We start from the raw sequence: 20129 nt of genomic DNA, 5'->3' as shown, positions 1-20129 counted from the left end.
TGGCCCGTGAGCAACTGCGTCTGAGGACAGGGACGGGCGGGGACCGCGCGCGCGCTCCGAGGTGGGGGGAGGGGGGCGCCCGCCCCGCTGTGCGGTGGGCACAGGGTTTGCAGCGGGCCGGCTGGGCGGCAGGCGTCCGGTGCCCAGGCTGGGAGCCAGCCGGGCGGCGTCTGAGGCGGCTGCAGCTGTCCAGGCGCTTAGGTTCCAGGCTGGATCAGCCAGGAAGTGGTGTTTTCTTTTTCTTTCTTTCTTTCTTTCCTTTTTTTTTTTTTTTGATTTGTTTATTTTCATCCTGACAGGGGTCAGGGAGGAAGAGGGAACAAACAGGTGGGTTGGCTTCCCTGCCCCCTCCTTCCCCCCAGAGCCCCCAGAAGAGATCCAGAGTCTTTAGATGAAAAGATTTGCGAGGCTGGGGGGACCCTGGGTGCGGGGCCTTGGTTTTCCACTGGAAGTTTCCAGAAGTGGTGCAGAGGGGTCGGCGGAGGCCTCCGAGCCTCAGGCCCAGGTCCCCGCAGGGCGGCCTGTGGGGGCTCTGCCGCGGGAGCAGCGCCTCCCTCGCTCGAGGAACGGCCGTCCTGGCAGGAAAGGGCAGCTCTCAGGGGCTCCCTTCGCCTGTCGTTCGGGGCTTTCCTGCGTAGGGGTGGCACCACAGACTGGGCCCGGCAGGACCCCCTCGGTGCTGGGGGCGCAGCTGGACGGGGTGAGAGGCGGGCAGGCGGGGCGGGGAAGGGGCCGCACCCTCAGGCGGACGCCCAGCGTCTCGCGGCAGCCGGTGTGGCCGACCCTTCAGGGGCAGAGGCTGAGTCCGCCCTGCGCACCTCGACCTCCTCACGGGCCTGCAGTGGGCGCGCCAGCCCAGCGCCCCGAGGACACACGCCGCGCCCTGCTCTCGCGTGCTCACACCGCCGGGCGGGTCTTTGCACTCCGTGGGCCTCGCTCCCACTGGCCTCCAAGGAGTCACACACCGCGCGGCTGCCCTCGGGGAAGCCAGCCTGCCCGGCCCTCGGAATGAGTGTTCCGGTCTGTGCCACTTCCCGCCACCTGCTCCCGCCTGCAGCTTCCGGCGGCCTGCTGGGGTGGAGCCCGCAGGTCCCCAGTGACCCCCAGCCACACAGCGAGGGCCCCCCCCCCGCGCCGGGCTGGGCAGGGCGCTGCTGAGCTGCCAGCCCGGGCTTCCCACGGCCCAGACGGGACCGTGCTCAGGCCGCCCGCGCTGGGGGAGGCCTTTCCCCAGTGCCCGCCCCAGGCTGCTGCTGCGTCCTGTCCCCACATGGGATTCGCACAGGAGGGCCTTCCACCCCAACCCTGCCCCGGGCCTTGCCCCTGCTTCCCTTCCTTCTCGGTCTCCCTGAGCGGAGCCCGCCACCCCTCAGCTCAGCTCCCCGCTCTGCCCGTCCCTCCCACTGCCCCTGCGGTTCCCAAACAGTGGCCGGGGCTCCCCTGCCCCTCCCGACCCCCCCCACCCCGCCAGCCCACGTGGCGGCTGACCCAGCCAGGGTTCTCATCCCCGGGGGTCCCGGGGGGCCGGAGCCCACAGCCATCTTGCCCTGCAGGCCGGAGGAGAGGGCAGCTCCACCCAGGCCCGCCCGCCCCTTCCCTGTCCCTCCGGGCCCTGAGCACCCAGGGCGGTCTGTCCCACCCGCCAGGCCCGCAGCGGCCGCCGGACCTCCCTGACCCCGCTGGTGGGGCGCTGTCCTTCCTCAACCCACTGCCTCCCCGGCGGCGGGACTGCAAGGTCCCCCTGCTGGGCCACCTGCGTTCTTGCCCCTTCACACCCTGGAAGCAGGGCCTGGCCGGCCCTGGGCTCCCTCCCCGCTGGGCCGGCGGGGCCACAGGGCGCGGGTGCCTGTCCTTGCTTGGGCAGCGGGCGTGGGCCTGTGGGCGTGAAGAGCGCCGTCTGGCCTTTCTCCTGCGGTCTCACCCCCACACGGGCGACGAGGGACGGCGGCCAGAGGCTCTGGCGAAACCCAGCTGCCCCGCCCCACTCCCGAGCAGGACGCGGGGCCGTGGGGACACCCCTGCTGGCCGCACCCTCCGCGGTCTGCAGCCTGGGTGAGCCCGGGGCCCGGCTGTCATCTCCTCGCCTTCCCGAGCCATCTTCTGTCACCTGCGGAGGCTCCCGGGCTGCATGCACTACATTTTTAAAAGGTGTCAGAGCTACCCGGCGGCCCGGGGAGCGGTCGCTCGCCTGCTGGCGCCACACCTGGCGGGGGGCGGGGGGCGGGGGGCCGGGTCTGGGGGAGCCCACTGGCAGCAGGGGATTGGTGGGGCGCGGAGGGGGGCACCCAGGACGGGGGCAGGGGCCCGCGGCTCTGCCTGGGCTGTTGCGCTCCGGCGGGCGAGGGCAGGCCTGGGGAGCGTGACCGCCCCTTCGTGGTGGCCCTGCAGCTTTGGAGGCAGGGACTGGGGGGCGGCAACCAACGGAACATGGGGGCTCCGGAGAGACTGGCGGGGGCAGTGGAGGAGGGTCCCGCCCTCGCCCCCTCTGGCCTGTCCACCCCAGGGGGCAGGTGAGCCCGTGAGGGGCCCCCAAGATTTGCGTCCCAGGTCACACCCCTCCCGGCGCCCACTTTGCTTTCAGGGCCAGCGTCCAGCCGGGGACGGCGGCTGTCCTGCCCTGTCCCCTCTGTGTCCCGGTCTCCCGTCCCTAAAATGGGCCAGGCCTTGCCGGAGGGGCGAGGGGGACCCCGTGCAGCCCCGCGGCGCCGTCCCCGGTCGCAGGCTGCCTGTCCGCCGGTCGGACGCCCTGCCCGGAGGCCTGCTGAGCAGTGCCCAGTCTCTGGAACTCGAAAGGGGCTGTTTCCGGGGGGGCGAGCAGAGAGGCGGGGGGTGGTCAAGGGCCACAGCCCTGCTCTGCTCTGTGGCTGTCACGCGGTTCTGAGGCCTTAGCCCGACAGAATTAGGAAACAGGGCTGGCTCCTCCCTGCCCGCGGCCCTGGGGTCCAGCTGTACCCCCGTCCTCTGGCTGTGTGGGCTTTGGCTGCTGGGAGCCCTGGGGGTAGAGGTGGGGGTGCAGCTGTGGGTCCCGGCACAGCAGTGTCTGGGGGTTCAGAGGTTGATGTCGTGACGGGGGGGACCAGCCCTGCTCTGAGGCTCTGGGGGCGCCAGGGGCCTCCGTGTCAGAGGCAGAACCCCCGGGGACCTCGCAGGGGGCGGGGGGCGCTGCCCGTGAGAAAACAGTGAACCGCGCCAGGAGCCGTCCCAGCGCCCTGGGCCGACACCCCTGGAAGGCCCGCCTTGGGGAGCGCCCCGCTCCTCTCTGCTGTCTCCAGCTTCCAGCTGTGAGGGCGCCTGGGGCTTCTCAGTCCCACCCACATGTCGGGGCCCCCTGGCGTGGCAGGCGCTGCGGGGCCTGCGCAGAGCACCCCCTCTGGCGCCCCAGACCCTGACCCCACACGGGCACCTGCGCCCGGACCTGCGTCCCTCCGGGCCAAGGAGAGGGAGGGTCGGCGAGGATGGCTGGGCGGGGGTGGGGGCACACCCCAGGGAGGAGGTCAGTGACCCCCACGCTGGCTCCGTCCTTTGCCGCTCAGACCCTCTCTGAGCACAGGTGACTGGGGGCTTGGAGGCCGGCACTGGCCCACCCTCCCTCCCCTCCCCCGGCCGCCACCCCGTCACCTGCGGCCCTAGAGCTGGGCCTGGCCCGGCCCTGCCCCACGCGGATCTGCTCCAGCCCAGTGGGCTGCGGGCGGGCTGGGGGTGGGCGTCCTCTGCAGGCAGCTCAGGTTTCAGGCCTCTGTGCTTCCGCGCACCCCCTCTGCCCTGCCCAGCCGGCCCATCTCACTGGGCCCTTTCCCGCCGCGGCCCTCGCCGCCCCGTCTCTCCCCGTGGGCCCTGCAGACGGTGGAGGCAGAACCCAGATGTGGGCGGGGACGTGGATGTGGCGGGGGGGGCGAGGCCCGGGCCCCCACCGGCCTCCTGGCCTCAGCGGCCTCGCGGGAGGGCCGTGGCCGACCCCTCTGTCCCTGGCCCTGTGTGCCCTCCGTAGGGCAGAGGGGAGGAGCCAGGCACGACGCCCGCGGGACATGCCGGTCTGGCCGGTGGGGCAGCCGCTCCGTCCCACCGGCTGGCCAGGTGCCACGGCCACCCCAGACAGGAGGTCGCGCGTGGGCCGTTTGCCCGAAGCCGATCCCCTTTTTGAGACTCTGTCTCCCTTTGGGTGTCCTAAAAATAAGCTTTTAATTTATTTTAAATTAATATTAAAATTAAACCTAAATTAAATGGTAATGCATCTTTACGCCGACTCTTAAAAAGCCCTAACGTGTGAGGATACAGATAAAATTGAGAGAAGTTAGGAAGGTGCCCGTGAGCCACTCCCGTAACTCATGCCCTGTTGCAGATCCGATGATAAACAAGTAAACCCGGCGCTGTAGAGTCCGCGGGGCCCTGGGTGGGCAACGGGGAGGCAGCCCTTGGATGCCAGATGAGAGGGAGGGCGCAGGGCGCGGGGCCCGCCACGCCCGCTTGTCCCTGCAGCGGTCGGGGCTGGGGCGCCCCTGGGCCTGGCCCGTAGGGGACACAGGCTTCGGTGGGCGCGGGACTCACACGAAGCGCACGTCTGCCTCCGGAGCCGCCGACTCGCCCTGGTCCTCCGTTCACCTCCCCGAAGGCCGTGTCGGCTCTGGGCTGCGCCGGGAGCACTGTGAGGGCCCTGCACGCGGCTCCGCGGACGGGAGTGTATTCGTCAGCGTCTGCTGTGTAACGGGCTGTCCCGCGCGTCACAGCTCCGTTAATGCGGCAGCCGTTGGCTAGCTCGCCATCGCCGTGGCGCAGGCGCCTGGGCACGGCGTCCCTCGGGCTGCGGGCGTTGGCGGCGTGGCCGCAGGCCCCGGCTGGCTGGGGACGAAGGCTCCTTCCTCAGGGGCCTCTGCCCTGGGCAGCGAGCACGGTCCCTGGAGCTGGGTCCTCACCTGGCCTGGGAAGGGCGCCTGCTCTTGTGCCGCCGTCTGTTCGTCGAGGCAAAGCGTGGGGGTCTCGCTTCACACAGAAAGGCGTGAGTGCCGGGGCTGGGGGCATTGGGCGCCGCCCCCGCACCCAGGCCGCTCCCGGGCCGCGCACGTGCCTCTGCACCTGGGGGCCTCTGGCGGGCTCTCCCCTCGCCCACACCCTCGCCTCCCCGGGGTGGCTGGGCCCCGCCACTGGAAACCCCCTGCCTCGCAGCCTCTGCCCCCTTGTGTCGAGCTCGGCCCCTCCTCTCCCGAATCCTGTCACCGCTGCCCCACTGGTGACCCCACCCTGGCCTGTCCGCCCTGGAAGCCCGACCAGCGCCTGGGCAGCGGAGGCCAGCCAGCCCCCCGCCAGGCAGCGCTGCCCGCGGCGACAGGGTCCCCTTACCACCTGCGCGACGTCCGCCCGAGACGTGCCACCAACGGGCCAGGGAGTCGGCCCCAAGGCGGCTCCGAGGCCAGGGACGCTGCGGAGAGAGCGAGGGTGCCGGGCGCCAGGTGGCGTGGCGTCCCTGGCCTGCAGGCTGGCCCGGGGCGCGCGCGCTGCCCACACTCAGCCGCTGTTTGTCTAATGAACGAGCCTGGCTGGAGGTTCAGTCCTGGACGGAGCTCAGGGCTCGGCCTGGGGCCTGGGTGTCGGTGACGTTCGTGCCGTCCGGTCTGGAGCTCTGTGCCCCCGCCAGCTGCCCGACCCAGTGAGGTCGGCAGGTGCCCTGGGCTCACCTGTGCGTCGCCCGCCGCCACCCGACTGCCTGCCAGTCCAGGGCAGCCCCTGGGCCCCCGGGGCGTGGGGCCTGGCCCCGGGACCAGGAGGCCGGAGGGTCACAGTGCCCCTTTCTGTCCCCAGACCCCCGCGGCCACGTGTACAGTGCTGCCCAAGCGGCCGCGCACAGAGCGCCTGCCCACCCTGGGCAGTAGGGTCTCTTCTGCGCATGGCACCTGCTTGGACGGAGCGCAGGGTGAGACCAGGGTGAGGGGGTCAGTCCCCTGCCACCCGCCCCCCTCTGGGGCACATGGGGTGCAGGGGGCAGAGGCTCAGCCAGGCCACTTGCTGGCCCAGCGGTCACAGCGGGAGTGTGTGCGGGGACAAGCCTCCGGGCTGGAGGTCCAGGGTGGCTCTTCTGGGGGCCTCCCCGCTGCCGCGCGTGCGCCTCCCTGCAGGGGTGGGGGTTTGGGGGCGCAGGGCTGGGCGCTGGGTCTTCTCCGTGTTGGAAGCTCCCGCGGGGCCGCCCTGAGCCCCTCCGCCCCCGCCGGCTCCCTCGGGCTGGCCTCCCTGGCCCGTGCACAGGCCGCCCGCCTGCCGCCTCGGGGCTGCTCCTGCGTCCTGGGGGCCCCAGGCCCATGGGGTGCGGCTCCCCTGCCCCACAAACCACTCGCCTCTCGAGTCCCCAGACACCGTAGCTTCACCTCAGAGAGCGGTTTCTCGCTGCCCGTGCTCACGGAAGTTACACAACTAATGCAGTTTTCGTCTCTGCCCTTCGAAAGGAGGGGGGCCGTGTGTCAGAGTGGCCTGGGGTGGGGTGCTGTGGGGGGGGGCCGCCGGAAGCTCGAGCACGGGGTGCCCAGAGGCCTCCGCCAGGCCCTGGTTCACACGATGGCCCCGGTGCCGGGAAGGACCCGGAAGCGGGGGCTCTGGGGGCTGGGCAGGCCGGGGGCGGCTCCCCCGGGTTCCCCGGAGTGGGTCTCGCTCAGGCCGGTCACACGTGCTCTTGGCGGGGACCCGGACTTGGCAGGCAGCCCCAGGCCCCTCCGCCCGCGCCCGCCGCTTGGCTGTGAAGTCTCGCTGAGGAATAAATAGCGTTTTCCATTCATCAGACCCCTTGTCCCTGTCTGTCATAGCTCACGTCCCACAAAGCACGCGTCGCCTTTCGCGTGTCCGCCGCGACCCACCCCTCCGCTGTGTCCAGGCCCTCCTGCGCGGGCACCCTGGCTTTCCTCTGCCCTCCCCGCCGGTCTCCCGTGCGAGGGCCCCCACCCCGGAGGCCAACGCCTGAGGAGGGGCAGTCTGTCTTGAGCCAGCCCCTTGCCGGGTGGGTGGCCGTGTGCTGACCAGGCTGGAGGCTGGACCAGCCTCCGAGGGGCATTGGAGGCAGGCGGCCGTGTCCCGGAGTCCTCTGACCCCCGACCTTGTCCAGAACCCCCAGAGCTGGAGGCCGCCCCACGTCGGCTGCCCTTCCTGTCTCTTTCCCGCGCCTCTTTCTCCGCCCCTGAGGGCTGGTTCCACCGGAATCGGTCCTATGCCGGCGTGGCCAGGCCACACCAAACCTTGTGGCCCGAGCTGCCTGGCGGGGGGCCCGGCCCCCCTGTCCCGGCTGCCCGCTTCCCATCTGCCTGTAGCTGAGACGGGGGCATGTCCCGGGTCGGCTCAAGGCGGGGGCCTGGGTCCAGGGAATGGGGTACAGGAGAGCAGGTGGACACCCCCAGATGGGCTCTCCCTCCGAGGGGCCTGTGGGCTGGGCATGCATGTGTGTGCCGTGTTCACAGGTGTACGTGTTTGCATGGGCCTGCGTTCATGTGCGTGTGCCCGGGGTCCGGGCCAGGGCGGCCCCCCGGGGTAGCGGGCTTGCTTCGAGGTGGTGGGATCGCGGGGCCTCTTGCTCCCCGAGCCGGGAGGGGCTTCGAGGGGGTGGGGCTGCCTGTGCCGGGTCCCCTCCCTGCAGCTCCTGCCTGTCCGTCCTGCCTCAAGAGTGTCCTGGGGTGGGGGGTGCTGGCCACCAGCCAGGCGCGGTGTGAGCGGGAAGGTGTGAAGCACAGGAGCCCAGGGCGGGAAGCAGCCCCCCGCCCCCCGCCTGGCCCAGGGCCCCCGTGAGTCACTCTCCAGGAGTCTGAGTCCGAGGGCGGCCCCCCTGGGGAGCGTGGGCCGCCCCCACCCCCCGCCAAAGGGCTAAATTTACCCTTTTAATAAGAACCAGACTTACATCCGATTTTCCTTTTCTTTTGTTAATTCTGGGCTGTTGGTGGTTGGGCCTGTCCCCTGTCATCGTAGGGTCCCTGGGGCCAGTGGCTCAGCAACCGCAGGGTTTTCCTATTATGGCCTGGGAGACGCTGCTCTTGGGCCAACCAAGGCTTCTGGAACATTCTCCCAGGCTGGCCAAGAGCGGCGTCCGCGTGACTTGCGCATGTTTCTGGGCGGGCGCCCCCTCTGCGCTTCCCCCAGGCCCGGGCTGGGGTCTCGCCCACCACGTCCCATCGCGGTCCCCGCTGCCTCCCGCCTCCCCCGTGTCTTCCGCCTGCTCTCTCCCTGTGCCGGTGGCTGCGCCCCCTTCTCGTCCGTCCAGCGGCCTTCGCAGAGCTGTGCGTGGCAGCTGGGGTCATGGGCGGCGGCTCGAGGGCCCCCAGGCCGCAGCAGCAGGGGGTGGCTCACGGCAGAGCGGGCCCGGGGCCAGCGAGACTGAGCGGTTCTGGACAGGCCGCTATCAAGGGCCGCCCAGACCTGGACGATTCCTGGGCCCCAAGAGCCCGGCCGGTGAGGCTGGAGATTGGAGGCCGCTCTGTGCCTGTCTCGGTGGCTTTTCCACCGCAGGGAGGTCAGGCTGCTGTGGGGGCGGGGGGCCTGGAGGCGGGGGCGGGGGCTCGGGCCTCGGGCCAGGGTCTTGGAGCTATAGTTTGGTGCACCCGGGAGGGCGGGGGTCCCCTTCCCCTGTGGGTAAGCCTCAGTGTGCCCCCACCCCGAGGGCGGAGGCGGGGGAGGGGCCCTGGACAGCCCCTCCCGTGCCACCAGGGCCCAGGCCAGTGGGGGAGGGCAGCAGGGTGCTGGAGGCCCGATGCCGGGGAGCAGCGTCCTCGGGGGCCCACCCAGCCTGAGGGCCCTTGGCGCCTGCACCCCCAACGCAGGCACATCTACACTCTGCACGCGAGCCCATCGCCCACGCACACCCCCCCATCCACCCGCGCAGCCCCACAGCCGCCGGCGCGCCCACCTGCACTGTACCCGTGCACGTGCCCCCTCGTGCCTGCGCCCCCTGCGTGGACCCCAGCCTGGCGCGAGCGCCCCAGTGGCGTCTGGGAACCGAGCCCGCAGGCCTGGGCTCACCCACGTGGGGCTGTGTTCCGCGAGCCACTCCGGCTCTCCTGGTGGGGGCAGTCCCAGGGCGGCCCCGCCCTCCGGGGCCTGGCCTCCAAGTCCTTCCGGGCGGTCGGGCAGGGGCGCCCACCTGCCTCCGAGCGGGCTGGGCCCTGGCCTCCCCACCCTCCTCCATGGAGGGCACCCGGCGTGGACACTCCTCCCTCCGTCCCCTCCAGGAGGAGGGGTGGGGCGGGGTCCGCCTGGCGGGCTGGTGGTCCGTCCCTCCCCCCGCACCGCCTCTCACCTGTGCCCTCAGCGCCTCCACCGCCCCCGGTGTCATGGGGAGGCCCAGGGACCCACAGCGCCCAGGCAGGCCGTGCAGGGGAGAAGGGGCGCCGCAAGGAGCGGGGAGCCTGCGCGGGCGTGAGCGGGAGGGCGGGAGCTGGCGTGGGCAGCAGGGGCCAGCAGGCCGTCGGCCGGGCTCCTGGGAGCGGGCGGCGGAGCCGAGAGGCCGGGAGGGGCTGCTGCTCGGGGGTGGCCGCCAGCCATCTCAGCGAGGCCCTTTTTTATTTTATTATTTTTTTTTACAACCCATTTCACAGTTTCCAGAAAAGGAGGGAGACGACGCAGCGGCTCGCTTAAGTCACAACAAATGCTCGCTGTCGGCTGCGGGGCCGCCCGCGCACGCTGCCCGCCCCGCTGGGCCTTCGTCCTCCCCTTGGGGCCCCAGGGCACTGCGGGGAGAGGGGCCTCAGCTCTGGGCTCGCGGCAGGGCCGGCAGGGCCCCTCCGCGCTGCCCACCGTCGGTTGGCCGGCTCGGCCGAGGCCGCTGGGCCTGGCGACAGGTTGGCGGGGGAAGGCCCCGCGGCCCTTGGCTGTGCCTGACCAGGGGACCACCTCTGCCACCCACTTCGTGCCATATTCTGCAGAGTGGCCCTGTGGTCAAAGGCTGGGCTCAGCGGCCACTTGAGATTCTTGGGGCGTCGGGGCATTCCAGCCCGGCCGTTCTGTCCCATGGGGGCAGCCAGAGGGGAAGCGGCTGCCCCAGCCAGGGTTCAGGTTGTCCAGGCCGTGGGGCGTGGGGACAGACCGGCCTCCAGGAGCGGGGGCTGGGCCCGAGGAGCTGGGCCGCCGCGGGTGTCAAGCAGGCCTCCTGGGCGGGCTGGCTTCCGGAGCGGTTTTCTCAGCCAGCCCGGGGCCCGGGCCAGGCCTCCGCGGTGCACTGGGCAGAGCTGCGGCCGGAGCCCTGTATCTGGGGCTGCAAACCCGGCTGGGCTGGCCAGGCAGCGGGGGGCGGCGGGGGCTGGCGCTCGGCAGTGGGGGGCCCACCTCTGGGCCTGCCAGCACCTCACACGGCGCGCAGACCCCTTTCCGGGATCCCCCTAACCCTGTGCCGTATCCCCGTGACGAGCACCGATAGACGGCCCGGGTGAACAGCCATCTTGACCACATACACTGGACGGGACCGGGTGGCCTTGGAGGGGACAGACCTCGTTCAAACCACAGCCTGGGCAGTTGGGACCGTGGGCCCAGACAGGCAATGCCCTTTTCTTTGTCAGCTGAATGGCGACCTGCCACCAGGGATGGCGGCGACACAAATTAGCATGAGGTTGGTAAAGACGCCGGTGCAGACGGTGCCAGGGTCCCCCCGCGCGTCCCCGTGCCCCCCGCTGTGTGGGGCTCCCACGGGCCCCCAGGCTGGTAACCGGGCGCCCCACGGGCAAGGGCTTTGCCAGGAGGAAAGACGCCTGCAGCCCGGTCCCTGGCCAGACTTGGCTGCACGGCTCCGGTTCTGGCCCGGGCCCAGGCCGCCTCTGCCGAGGCTCTGTCTGGGGCTGGTGGCTACCGGTCGGCGGCAGGGGCTGGGGAGGTGGCAGCCTGGGCTGCCATGGCGCTGCTGGCCCAGCGCAGTGCCGGCACCACACTTCCCAGAAGCGGAGATGGCAGTGGGAACTGGGACGCGCTGTCCCGGCGCCAGGAGCACACGGTCCCCTCCCGGACACCCGCCCGCGCAGCGCCCGCCTGGCCAGGCCGGCGGGAGCGCCTCTGCTCCCAAACTCCTGGCCCAGGACGGCGGCGGGCGGGGGCCCCGCCGTGTGGGCCCAGGCTGGAGCGTGAGAGCTCCTGGCAGGACCGGCACCCAGGCTCCGGCCCGGGAGGCAGAGGCCACCTGGGTGCCCGCACAAGCCTCCCATGGGGGACTTCCAGGGTCTCTGTCGTTGGAGCGTTTTGTAACGCGCGTGTGAAGCTGTAGTGTTTGCATGACAAGGCTCTCAGGCTTCTGCATGGAGAGAGGAGTGAGGACACCCCCCAGGTGATGCCCAGCCTGAGCTGGGACACTCGGGGACCCTGCGGCTTGCCCGTGCGGTCAGGGGAGGCCTAGGGGCTGGGGTGGCTGCGTCGTCAGGTGGGAAGCGGGACAGGCCGGCGTGGGGTTTCTGGCCCCAGCGGGAAGTGCAGCCTGTCACCGGTGCGTCCTGGCTTCCTGGAGCCCGGAGGGAGGCTGGCCGAGCTCTGCCCCCTGCCCCTGCCCCAGAGTCCCTGCGCAGCGGGACATTCCAGCAGAACACTCATGACAGTCCCCACCCCAGGCCAGCATCGGTCTCCGTATTCCAGTCTTGGGGCCATGGGGCCCGACCCCCGACTCGGCCTCAGGCCTGCTCCCGCCAGCCCTCACCCTGGGGGGCCCTCGGGGGCCGGGGCGTGGGCCCTCAGAGGCTGCCTGCCGCCTCAGAAGGGGCCCATCCATCAGAGACCCTCTGAGGGAGCCGCCTCCGCACCTCGGTTTTCCTGGATCCGAGCGCACAGGGCCCTGTGGGGGCTGCCCGGGCCGCCCCCACACGCTCCGCGGGGGTGTGGGAAGGCCCAAGGTATGGGGTTCTCAGGCCGGGCTCCAGGAGAAGTCCATCCAGACGCGGCTTTTGGGCTCGGCTGCTTCCCACTGTCCCCGCGAGGAGCAGGGTGTGAGGGACTTTCCTGGGCGGGTGTGGGGGCGGGCGGGCCTGGGGGCCTCGGGGCGGGCCTGGGCGAGGCAGGAAGAGGCCTCGCTCACACCGCAGGCACGGTCCCCCCCCGGGGTCCTCTCCCCCCGCCACCCTGCTGCCCCCGCTCCGCCCACCTGCCTGGGAGACCAGCGCCTCCCTTCCCAGGCCAGCGTCCCCGCCCCTGGCCGGACGGCCTGTGGTCTGGCTGCGGCCCATAGGCGCCCCAGCCCTGTGGTCTGGGAAGTCCCTGGCTCCAGGGCCCCTTCGCCCCCTGCCCCGGGTTCTCCCCGGGTCTCCATGCAGCCCGACGCCCGCCCGCCCCAGAGGTCGGCTCGCGCCCGTCCCTGGCCAGCGCTGCCGGGCCCTTCCCCCGAGGCGCACCCGTGAGTGGCCCCTGACAGCCACACAGCCTGGCCCGGCCGCCGAGCCTGTACCCAGCGGGCCGTCCCCCCCCCACTCCGGCTTCCCTCCTCTGCTGAGTCACCCCGTGTCTGGGGCGCTCCCAGAGCCAAGCCCGGCTGGATGAGGCATCACAAAGTCACAAAATCCTCCCGCCTCCGGGCTGGGAGCAGCTGCCTGACTCACCTGGGCCGGGCTGCGGCCCCCCGGGCCCCCGTGCGCCCCCCGGGCCCCTGCCCTCCGCCCGGGCACAGCAGGCCCCCAGCTCCCTGCTCCCCACCCCCTGGGACAGTCCCAAGCCAGGCTCGCTGCCCGCGGGAAGGCAGCAAGGGTAGGGGCCGAGCATGCAGCCCGGGACCACCCAGCAGGCGCCGGGGCTGGTGCTGGGTGTACGGGTATGTTCTTCCTGTGCAAGCCGCTGGTCTCCATGGAAACCCAAGCCCGCTCACTCAGCCTGGCCTTGGCCACTGGCCTTGGACAGAGAGGGGACGCGGCGGCGGTGGGTGCAGGTGGGCGTGGCGAGCCGGAGGGGCAGGCGCGGGGCCTGGCTGCTGGGGAGGCGACAAACGTCCTGGGGTGACGGACAGTCGGTGGCTCCCCGCCAGCCCAGCCAGGGCCTGGCCCCGAGCCCGCGGGGGGATGCGAGAGCAAACCCACGCGCCTCCCTCCTCGCTCGTCTCCTGCCTCAGTTTCTCCTCTTGCTCACCTGGGGCCGGGCCCTGCAGTCTGACGAGTCAGTGGGCTGGACCTGGGAGAAGGGGGAAGGCCCCCCCCCGTGCAGAAAGGCCAGACCCCAGGGCCGGTCAGAGGGTGGCCGGAGACTGCTTGGCCTGCAGGGCGGCGGGGGGGGCCCCGGCCCCTGCCGACCCTGGCCCCTTCCCGGAGCTGTGGGCGGAGCGTGCTGGCCAGCGGGCCGGGCTCAGAGGCCGAGGGAAGCCAGGGGACCTGCCCTCGAGAAGGCGGCCCAGGGGGCGGCTGGTCCCCCGGGGGCCCCGAACAGTGCCTGGCACCTGGTAGGTGGGGACGGGGTGGTGACAGACATGCCACCCTCGAGGGTTTGCAGTAACAGGAGGGCACGGGGCCTCCGGACCTTGAGCGTGGTGGTCGGGGGCCCGACAGGGCAGCTTCTCCCGCCCTGGCTTCTGGGATATTTGGAGAGGAAAGCCCAGGGCCCGAGCCTGACTCTTGTCCCCTGTGTCCACAGCCAGCGGCCGCCTGGTGGGGAGCTCCCCGGCCTCCTCGTTCATGGGCAGCTTCCTCAGCGGCAGCCTGGGCGCCGCAGCCTCCCCGCACCCCAGCGGCCCCGCGCCCGCCCCGTCGGAGCAGGCCTACCGCGGCCCCCACCCCGCCCCCTCCCAGATCTGGTTCTCACACTCCCACGAAGGTAAGTCGGGGCCCGCGCTCCCGGCGGGCGCCGCGGCCCTGCCGGGGGCCCTGCTGTGGGGCCGCCTCCCGCGGAGGAAGCCCCCACGGGAGAGGCTGGGAGTGAGTGGGCCGGCCGGGCAGCGGCCCGGGCCAGATGTGCGCGCAGCTGGGCAGAGAGGGAGCGGCGGGGGCGGGGCCTGGCGGGCTCGGGGAGCCGAGGAAATATGGGACCCAGCTGGCCCGGCCGCGCCCTCCGCCCCGGGCTGCGCCCACCCCCGGACTCGGGGAGGCATGGGCTCCAGATGTGCCAGCCGGGAGGGAGGGCCGGGACGGCGAGAGCTGTCAGCACACTGAGGCTGCCCCTCTGGGGGCCTGGCCTAGAACAGAGTCCCCCGCTGGCCCCTGCCTCTGGAGGGGGTGCCCCCTGCACGCACAGTAGGTGCCTAGTGGGAGTGGCCGGAGGCAGGAGGGTCCCTGGAGGGCTCCGGGGCCCCCCCAGCTCCCCGCCGTGTGCCCAGACCCTTGGCCCTGGGACGGGGCGGCGCCCTGAGGCTGCGGCTGCTGGTGTCGCTGGCCACCGTCCCCCGTGGCATGGGAAGGGTTAAGCCCGGCGGCGGCTGGCACGTGGAGAGGTGATTGCAGTTGGCAGCGGGCACGCAGGGCCCTCTGCTCCTGGCACAGCACCTCTGTAACCCAACGACGGCCGCGCGGCCGGCACAGCGTGTGCAGAGCGCTGTACCCACGCGCCGCGCACGGCTGCCGCCCCGTCCCAGGCAGGGGTCTGGGCCCCGGGCTGCTGGGGAGCGAGAGAAGCCACTCTTTGTGTGACAAGGAAGGGGCTGGATTCCAGGCAGGACAGGTGACGAGTGAGGGACAGTTGTTAAAATAATCGGGGCTTTAAGCGCCGGGTGGAGCGCACATGCTGGGCAGGCGACGAGGCAGGGAGGCCGCCGGCCGTGAGGGACACAGGTGGGCCGTGCGGGCCCGGCCCAGGCCGCCGCCGCCCGGCCTGCTCTCCCGGGGGGACACTGCTGCCGTCGGGTCTGGGCCCGCGTGGGGCCGCCCGCCCCCTCCGGGCCCTCCCGTGCCTGCGTCACACTGTGGGCGGCCGTGGCCTCTGGCTCCCGGGACGCCTGCAGGAGGAAGGAGGGCGGCGGGCGCCCGGGGGCTGGCAGGGGAGGCCGCAGCGGCCTTGTGGGCACCGCAACCGAAATAACGGCCGCGGCGCGTCTCTGGCCCAGCCACAGGTGCACGGCGCGCCCGGGCTGGCTGGCCTGGTGTCCCGGTCCTGCTGCAGTCGTGCCCAGTAGGAGCCTGGGAGCAGCGGCAGCTCTGCCGCCCCTGGGGACCTCATCGGCGAGGGGGGCGGTTTGTGGGCAGCACCACCTGCCCTGGGGCCCTGGCAGAGGCGCCCCAGGCTGCTCCTCTGGGGGCCACTGGGGGGACGGGGGGCGGCCTGCGGACAGCGCCCTCAACAGCCTCCAGCCACCCACTTCCCCCCGCCAACGGCTGCCTGCGGCTCGCAGGCTGCCCTGGGGTGACTTACCGCCCTCAGCCGCAGCCCCGGGGGCGTCCACCTGGCTGGGGGGGCCCCCCGGCCTGTGCCCGCCCACCCTTCCTCCTGGAGAGGCAGCTGCTCCCCGGCGGGCAGCCTGCTGAGCAGGGGAGCGGTCGGTGCTGGGCCACACCAGCCCCGCGGGCCAGAGGTCGCCTGCCCATCGCCCAGGGCGTCCTGGGCGGACATGCCCGTGGCCGAGGTGGGGAGAGCGCACCTGCTGGGGCAGTGGGCTTGGTGGGCGAGCTCGGGCGGACACGGGACAAGGGGCAGCAGGTGTGGCCCTGAGCCATCCGTCCTCCCGGGCTCCAGGGCCGGGAGCGGGAGGTGAGTGTGGCTCCCGCCTGAGGTCAGCGGTGCCTCCGTTTACCCCGACCGGCTCCCCTTCTCTGCCTTCAGTAGGGCTGTCCCGCCCTGGGATTTCCATCCTGGGGGGGGGTCCCCTGCCCTCTGCCCCGCTGTCTGGTCCGCCTGCGGCAGCCCCGCCAGCCACGTGGTGCCGGCCGCCTCGCTGTGAGCGCCGCGCGTCCAGGCCGCCGAGCCGCGGGCGGGGCGGCGAGTGGCAGTGCTGGCTGGCTGCCCGGGCAGCGTGCCTGGCTGCTAGTTTGACTGGGTGCCAGCTGGCTCCCCGTGTGCCGGGGCCTGTTTCTCTGCCGTGTGTGTTGGGGGGAGGGGGGCACGCGACGCGGCCGGAGAGTGGGGGCCGGCGGGCGCGGGGGGCTGCCTGGGCGGGCTGCTCCGCGCCTGGCGCTCACCCTCGTCCGTCCGTTCCTTCCATCCGCCCCAGGAGGGCCGGGGAGGCAGGTGTCCCCCAAAGCCTGGCCAGGGCAGGGCCTCTGAAAGGGTTCTTGTCTTTGGGGCAAGGAGGCCAGGATGCGGCAGCAAGTGGGGGCTCGGTGTGGGGGGTGAGCTAGGTGCCCCCCCAGGCAGGCCCCACCTCCCCTTTGGTGGACCCAGCCTCCCAGGGGCGGCTGGAGTGCAGGGGAGCAGTCACATCTGGCCAGGGGCAGAGCCTGTGTGTTCCTGGCCTCCGGTCCCCCCAAGGCTCACACCAGCGAGGGGTCCCGCCAGCAGCCGGAGGTTCCCCTGTGGGGCGGGGAGAGGGGTGGGCGGCGGAACTGGCCGGGGTCGGGGCGAGCCTGTGTCCAGCCAGCCTGCCCTGTGGGGCGGGCGGGGGCGGGGGCGCAGCACAGCTGGCCTTGTCAGCGAGCCTGCCCCTCCCTCCGCGTCCCTCCCCCCAGCTGCCTGGCCGGGACCACCCACAGGCTGATGAAAGGGGATTCTGTTCCTGGGGGCTCCGCCGCGGGGGGTGGGGGGGGCGGCGGGGGCGCGCCGAGCTGCTGTGCGGCACAGCCTGGGCTCCTCGTGGTCTCTTGTGCCACCTGGAGGGAGAGCCGTGGGCGGCACGGGCACACGTGCCAGCTCGGCCCGGGCCCGGCCGGCCTCTGTGGGAACCACGCCCTCCCCTGTGGGCTCAGCGTGAGGGCTGTGCCGAGGGCCTCCCGGCACCCCTGCAGCACCCCAGCCCTGCTCCCCGAGTGCCCCTGCTGCCCCTCTGTCTCCTCCCGTCTCCCTGAGACCTCAGGGCTGGCCAGGGCTTCTGGGAGCCCGTGGGAGGCGGGACCACGTCCGCGCGAGCGGAGGTCCCACCAGTGGCCACCGCCTCTGTGTGGCCTCGGGCCCTCCTGACCCCCCAGCGCATCCCCCCAGCTGCCGCGAGAGCTCTGCAGAGCTCGCCCCTGCCGGCCCTCCCTGCGGCGGCTCCCGCTCCGGACGTGGCCCCCAGCCCCGCCGGCCCCTCCTCCCGCCCTTGCCCGCTGCCTGGCACGCACATGGCCTCCGGCTCCACCTCCCCAGGGCCCCTCCCGGGCACCCCCAGCCCCTCCCCTCCAGCCCAGCGACGGGACGGCAACGCCTGGGTGGCCCTGCATGTCCTGCCGGCCTTCCCCGCCCAGCGGCCAGTGGGGGTGACGGGCTGTGCTGGAATGAGGGGGCAGCGCGGGGAGAAGGGCATGAGCTCCCTGGGACTCCACACAGTGGGGGCAGACCCCCCTCGGCCGCCTTTGCCACCCCGCCCGCCCGGACCTCGGACCCGCCCAGAGCCTTCCCGGGGCTTTGTGCGGCCGGCCCCCTCGCTCTGTGCCGCGCCCTGCCTGCCTCCCCACAGGGTCCCAGCCCTCTGAGGCCTCCAGCTGGGGGTCGCCCTCCTTCACTGCGGGTCTTGTCCTGACCACCAGGGGCCGGTGCCCAGCAGAGGGCGCCCTGCTGACCCCGCCCACCTGCCTGGGTCCTGTGGCTGCAGGTGGCCGGAGGCAGGGGCCCTGGGGCCAGCCCTGGGCTCCAGTTCAGGCTGGGTGGCACACCTCTGGCACTCAGGGTGACAGCATGTCATCCCGCCCCTGGGCCCGGCCACACTCACGTTCCCCAGAAGCCACGTCCCAGCGGCAGCGAGGTCAGGGCTGCCGGACGAGGCCGCGGCCCCGGCCCCTTGCGAGGGGCATCTTCACAGCCAGAGGCTGCGTTGGCCTCAGGTCCACGCGCCTGGGCCTGAGGCTGGGAAAGCCGCAGCACCGCCAAGCCTCAGTTTCCCCACCCACACACCACACCTTGGAGAGGAAGAGCCGTTCAGACCCCCCGTGGCGCAGACCGCAGCCGGGCCCCACAGACGCTTCCTCGAGCACCTGCCCGAGGCGCCTGTCCTCGCGTGTCCCTGCCCACTGCCAGGACGGGACCTCGCTGGGCTGACGTTCGCAGCGGGGGAGAGGGGATGTGCGCAGGCAGCTTGGGTCTGACTGGGTGGGAGAGCCCGGGTGTCGCCACCTGGCCGGTGGGCTCTGCCTGCCATGCATCTCATGGGCTGGCTTCGGTCGCTCCCACAGCCCCAGGCACGCTGACCAGTGTCTGCCCAGGACGCTTCACCCGGGGGTCTTGGGGCCCACAGGAGGGCCAGGGCTAGGGGTCTGGGGGCGCGGGCAGAGCTCCCGGGCTGCGTGGGGTGTCGGCAAAGGCCTGGAGGGCCACGCCGGGCTGCTCCCAGCTCCGGGCTCTGAGATTCGGGGTGTCCCCAGCGGAGGCCTCAGCAGCCGGGCAACCCAGCCTTCTCCTGCCCCGACGGGCCAGGCATTGCTGCTCTGGGCCCCGGGCCTTGCTCCTCCCCACGGGACGCGTGCCAGGAGCCTGAGGCTGTCCACGGGCCGCCGGGCCCCGGGCAGGCTGCCCGGGTTCTGGTTCCAGAGGTGCCCGCGACTGTCCCCGCACCGCACGGCCTGGCACAGGCTGCCAGGCCCCGCACCGGGGGCGCCGGCTGGCACGCAAGGGCCCTGCCGGCTGCGGTGGGGTGCCGCCTCCCCGGATGGAGTGAGACAGGGATAAGCGAGAGCCCACGCCGTGGCCCAGCCCCCAGCGGTGCCAGGCGGGGGTGTGGGACGCTCGTGAGGCCGAGCCCCCAAGCCCACTCCAGCCCGGAGGAGGGGGCTCACTCGGCTCCCCTACGCTTTGAAAGCACAGCCTGGACGCCCAGGGGGTCTGAGCCCCCGCACCCTCATGTCTTTGCCCTGCACAGGGTCCCTGCCCGCCCTCCTGCCCCCTCTGTCCTTCAGACCCTGTCCACTGACCTGTCTGCCCACCTGCTCGCCAGTGTCCCTAGCACCAACTTTCCTGGGCTTGGCCAGGAGGGGCCGGGGAGTGGGGAGGGGCGCCCGCCGAGGGGTCAGGAGCCTGGGGGCCTGGCAGGCGCTGCCCCTGCCCAGCCCGTGAAGGTCAGGCTGCTGGTTCTGGCCTCACTGCTCTCCATGAGGCGCCGATGGCATATCTCGTCACTAAGTCATGGGATTGGATTGTGTCTTCTAGCAACTCAGTGGGGAGGGGCACGGGCTGTCTCCAGGCCTGGGGCCCCCCTTAGATCTCGCTGGGGTCTCCAGGGCCCTGGGGTCGGGGAGCGGGGACCAAGGCTTGGAGCTTCGCTGCAGGTGCCGCCTGTCAATCAGAGAGATCACGGTGGCCCTGATCTCAGCAGGTGTGGGCGGCTGGGACGGGGTCCCGGACCACACGGCCCCCGCAGCAGTGCCGGCCAAGGGGCTCCGGCCCCAGGCCCAGGGTCTGTAGCCACCCTGCTCCTGTGTTCTCTCCCCGGCCCGAGCCCCTCAGACACCCCCATTCTCCACCCTAACAGCCCCTTCAAGGGCCTGGCAGCCCTGGTTCTGGCTTCTGGTCTCAGAACAGCTGCTCTGATTCATAAAAGTCATTTTCTATTTTCTTCCTCAATTCAGAAAGCGCGGTCTTGTTGGGAAAAGAAAGGGCCTTTCTGCGGCTCGGCCAGGAGGGCTTCTCCCTTTCCTCGCCCTATCCCCTCCCCCGGGGCCAGGCTCCCACGCTGCCTCACCGCGCCCCCCGCCCCCCGCCCCCCGCCCTGATTCCCCTCGGGGTCCCCGGGTGCGGCCCCTGCTGGATGCCCACCCCTCCTGGCGGATGCCGCCCGCGCAGGGCAGGAGCGGGAGCACAGGCAGGGCCACGGCCCCACTCCGCCCCCGAAGGCGCTGGCAGGAAGGAGCCTGCCCCTCGCCAGCTCCCCCAGAGGGCGGGTGGGCGGGAGGCCCGGACCTCCCGAGGGGTCACGGGGGGTCCGCGCCTGGGAAATGGAGTCTGGGAAGGAGGAATTTACAGACTTCTGTTTACCAAAACGAGGCCTGTAAAACATTTAACAGCAGCCAATTAAAGGGGGGCAGCTGCGTGGTCTTGCCGCTCCCCGTGCAGCACACACGGGACCCTGCCCCCGCCCCGGCCGCCCCCGCCCGCCCCCCGCTTTTGTCGGGTCTTCCGGGAGCCGAGTTTAATCTAGGAAACAGCTGCCCCAGATGTGCCTCCACACAGCCCAG

General features: G+C 72.2%; 1 protein-coding gene across 2 annotated transcripts in view; it reads left to right on the top strand.

Moving 5' to 3' along the window:
• The window catches only part of BAHCC1 (BAH domain and coiled-coil containing 1), a 48197-nt gene that overhangs the window by 6356 nt on the left and 21712 nt on the right, over positions 1-20129 (top strand). For both annotated transcript variants that reach the window (XM_054593042.1, XM_054593041.1), the window contains exon 2: positions 13540-13719. In XM_054593042.1, the coding sequence (XP_054449017.1) occupies positions 13540-13719 (180 nt within the window). The remainder of the gene's footprint in view (positions 1-13539; positions 13720-20129) is intronic.

Source organism: Pteronotus mesoamericanus, unplaced genomic scaffold, assembly GCF_021234165.1.
Source record: "Pteronotus mesoamericanus isolate MK-2021 breed Mesoamerican mustached bat unplaced genomic scaffold, CSHL_Meso_final scaffold_408, whole genome shotgun sequence".
Taxonomy (NCBI): Eukaryota; Metazoa; Chordata; class Mammalia; order Chiroptera; family Mormoopidae; genus Pteronotus; species Pteronotus mesoamericanus.
This window is presented reverse-complemented; position numbering and strand designations above follow the sequence as displayed.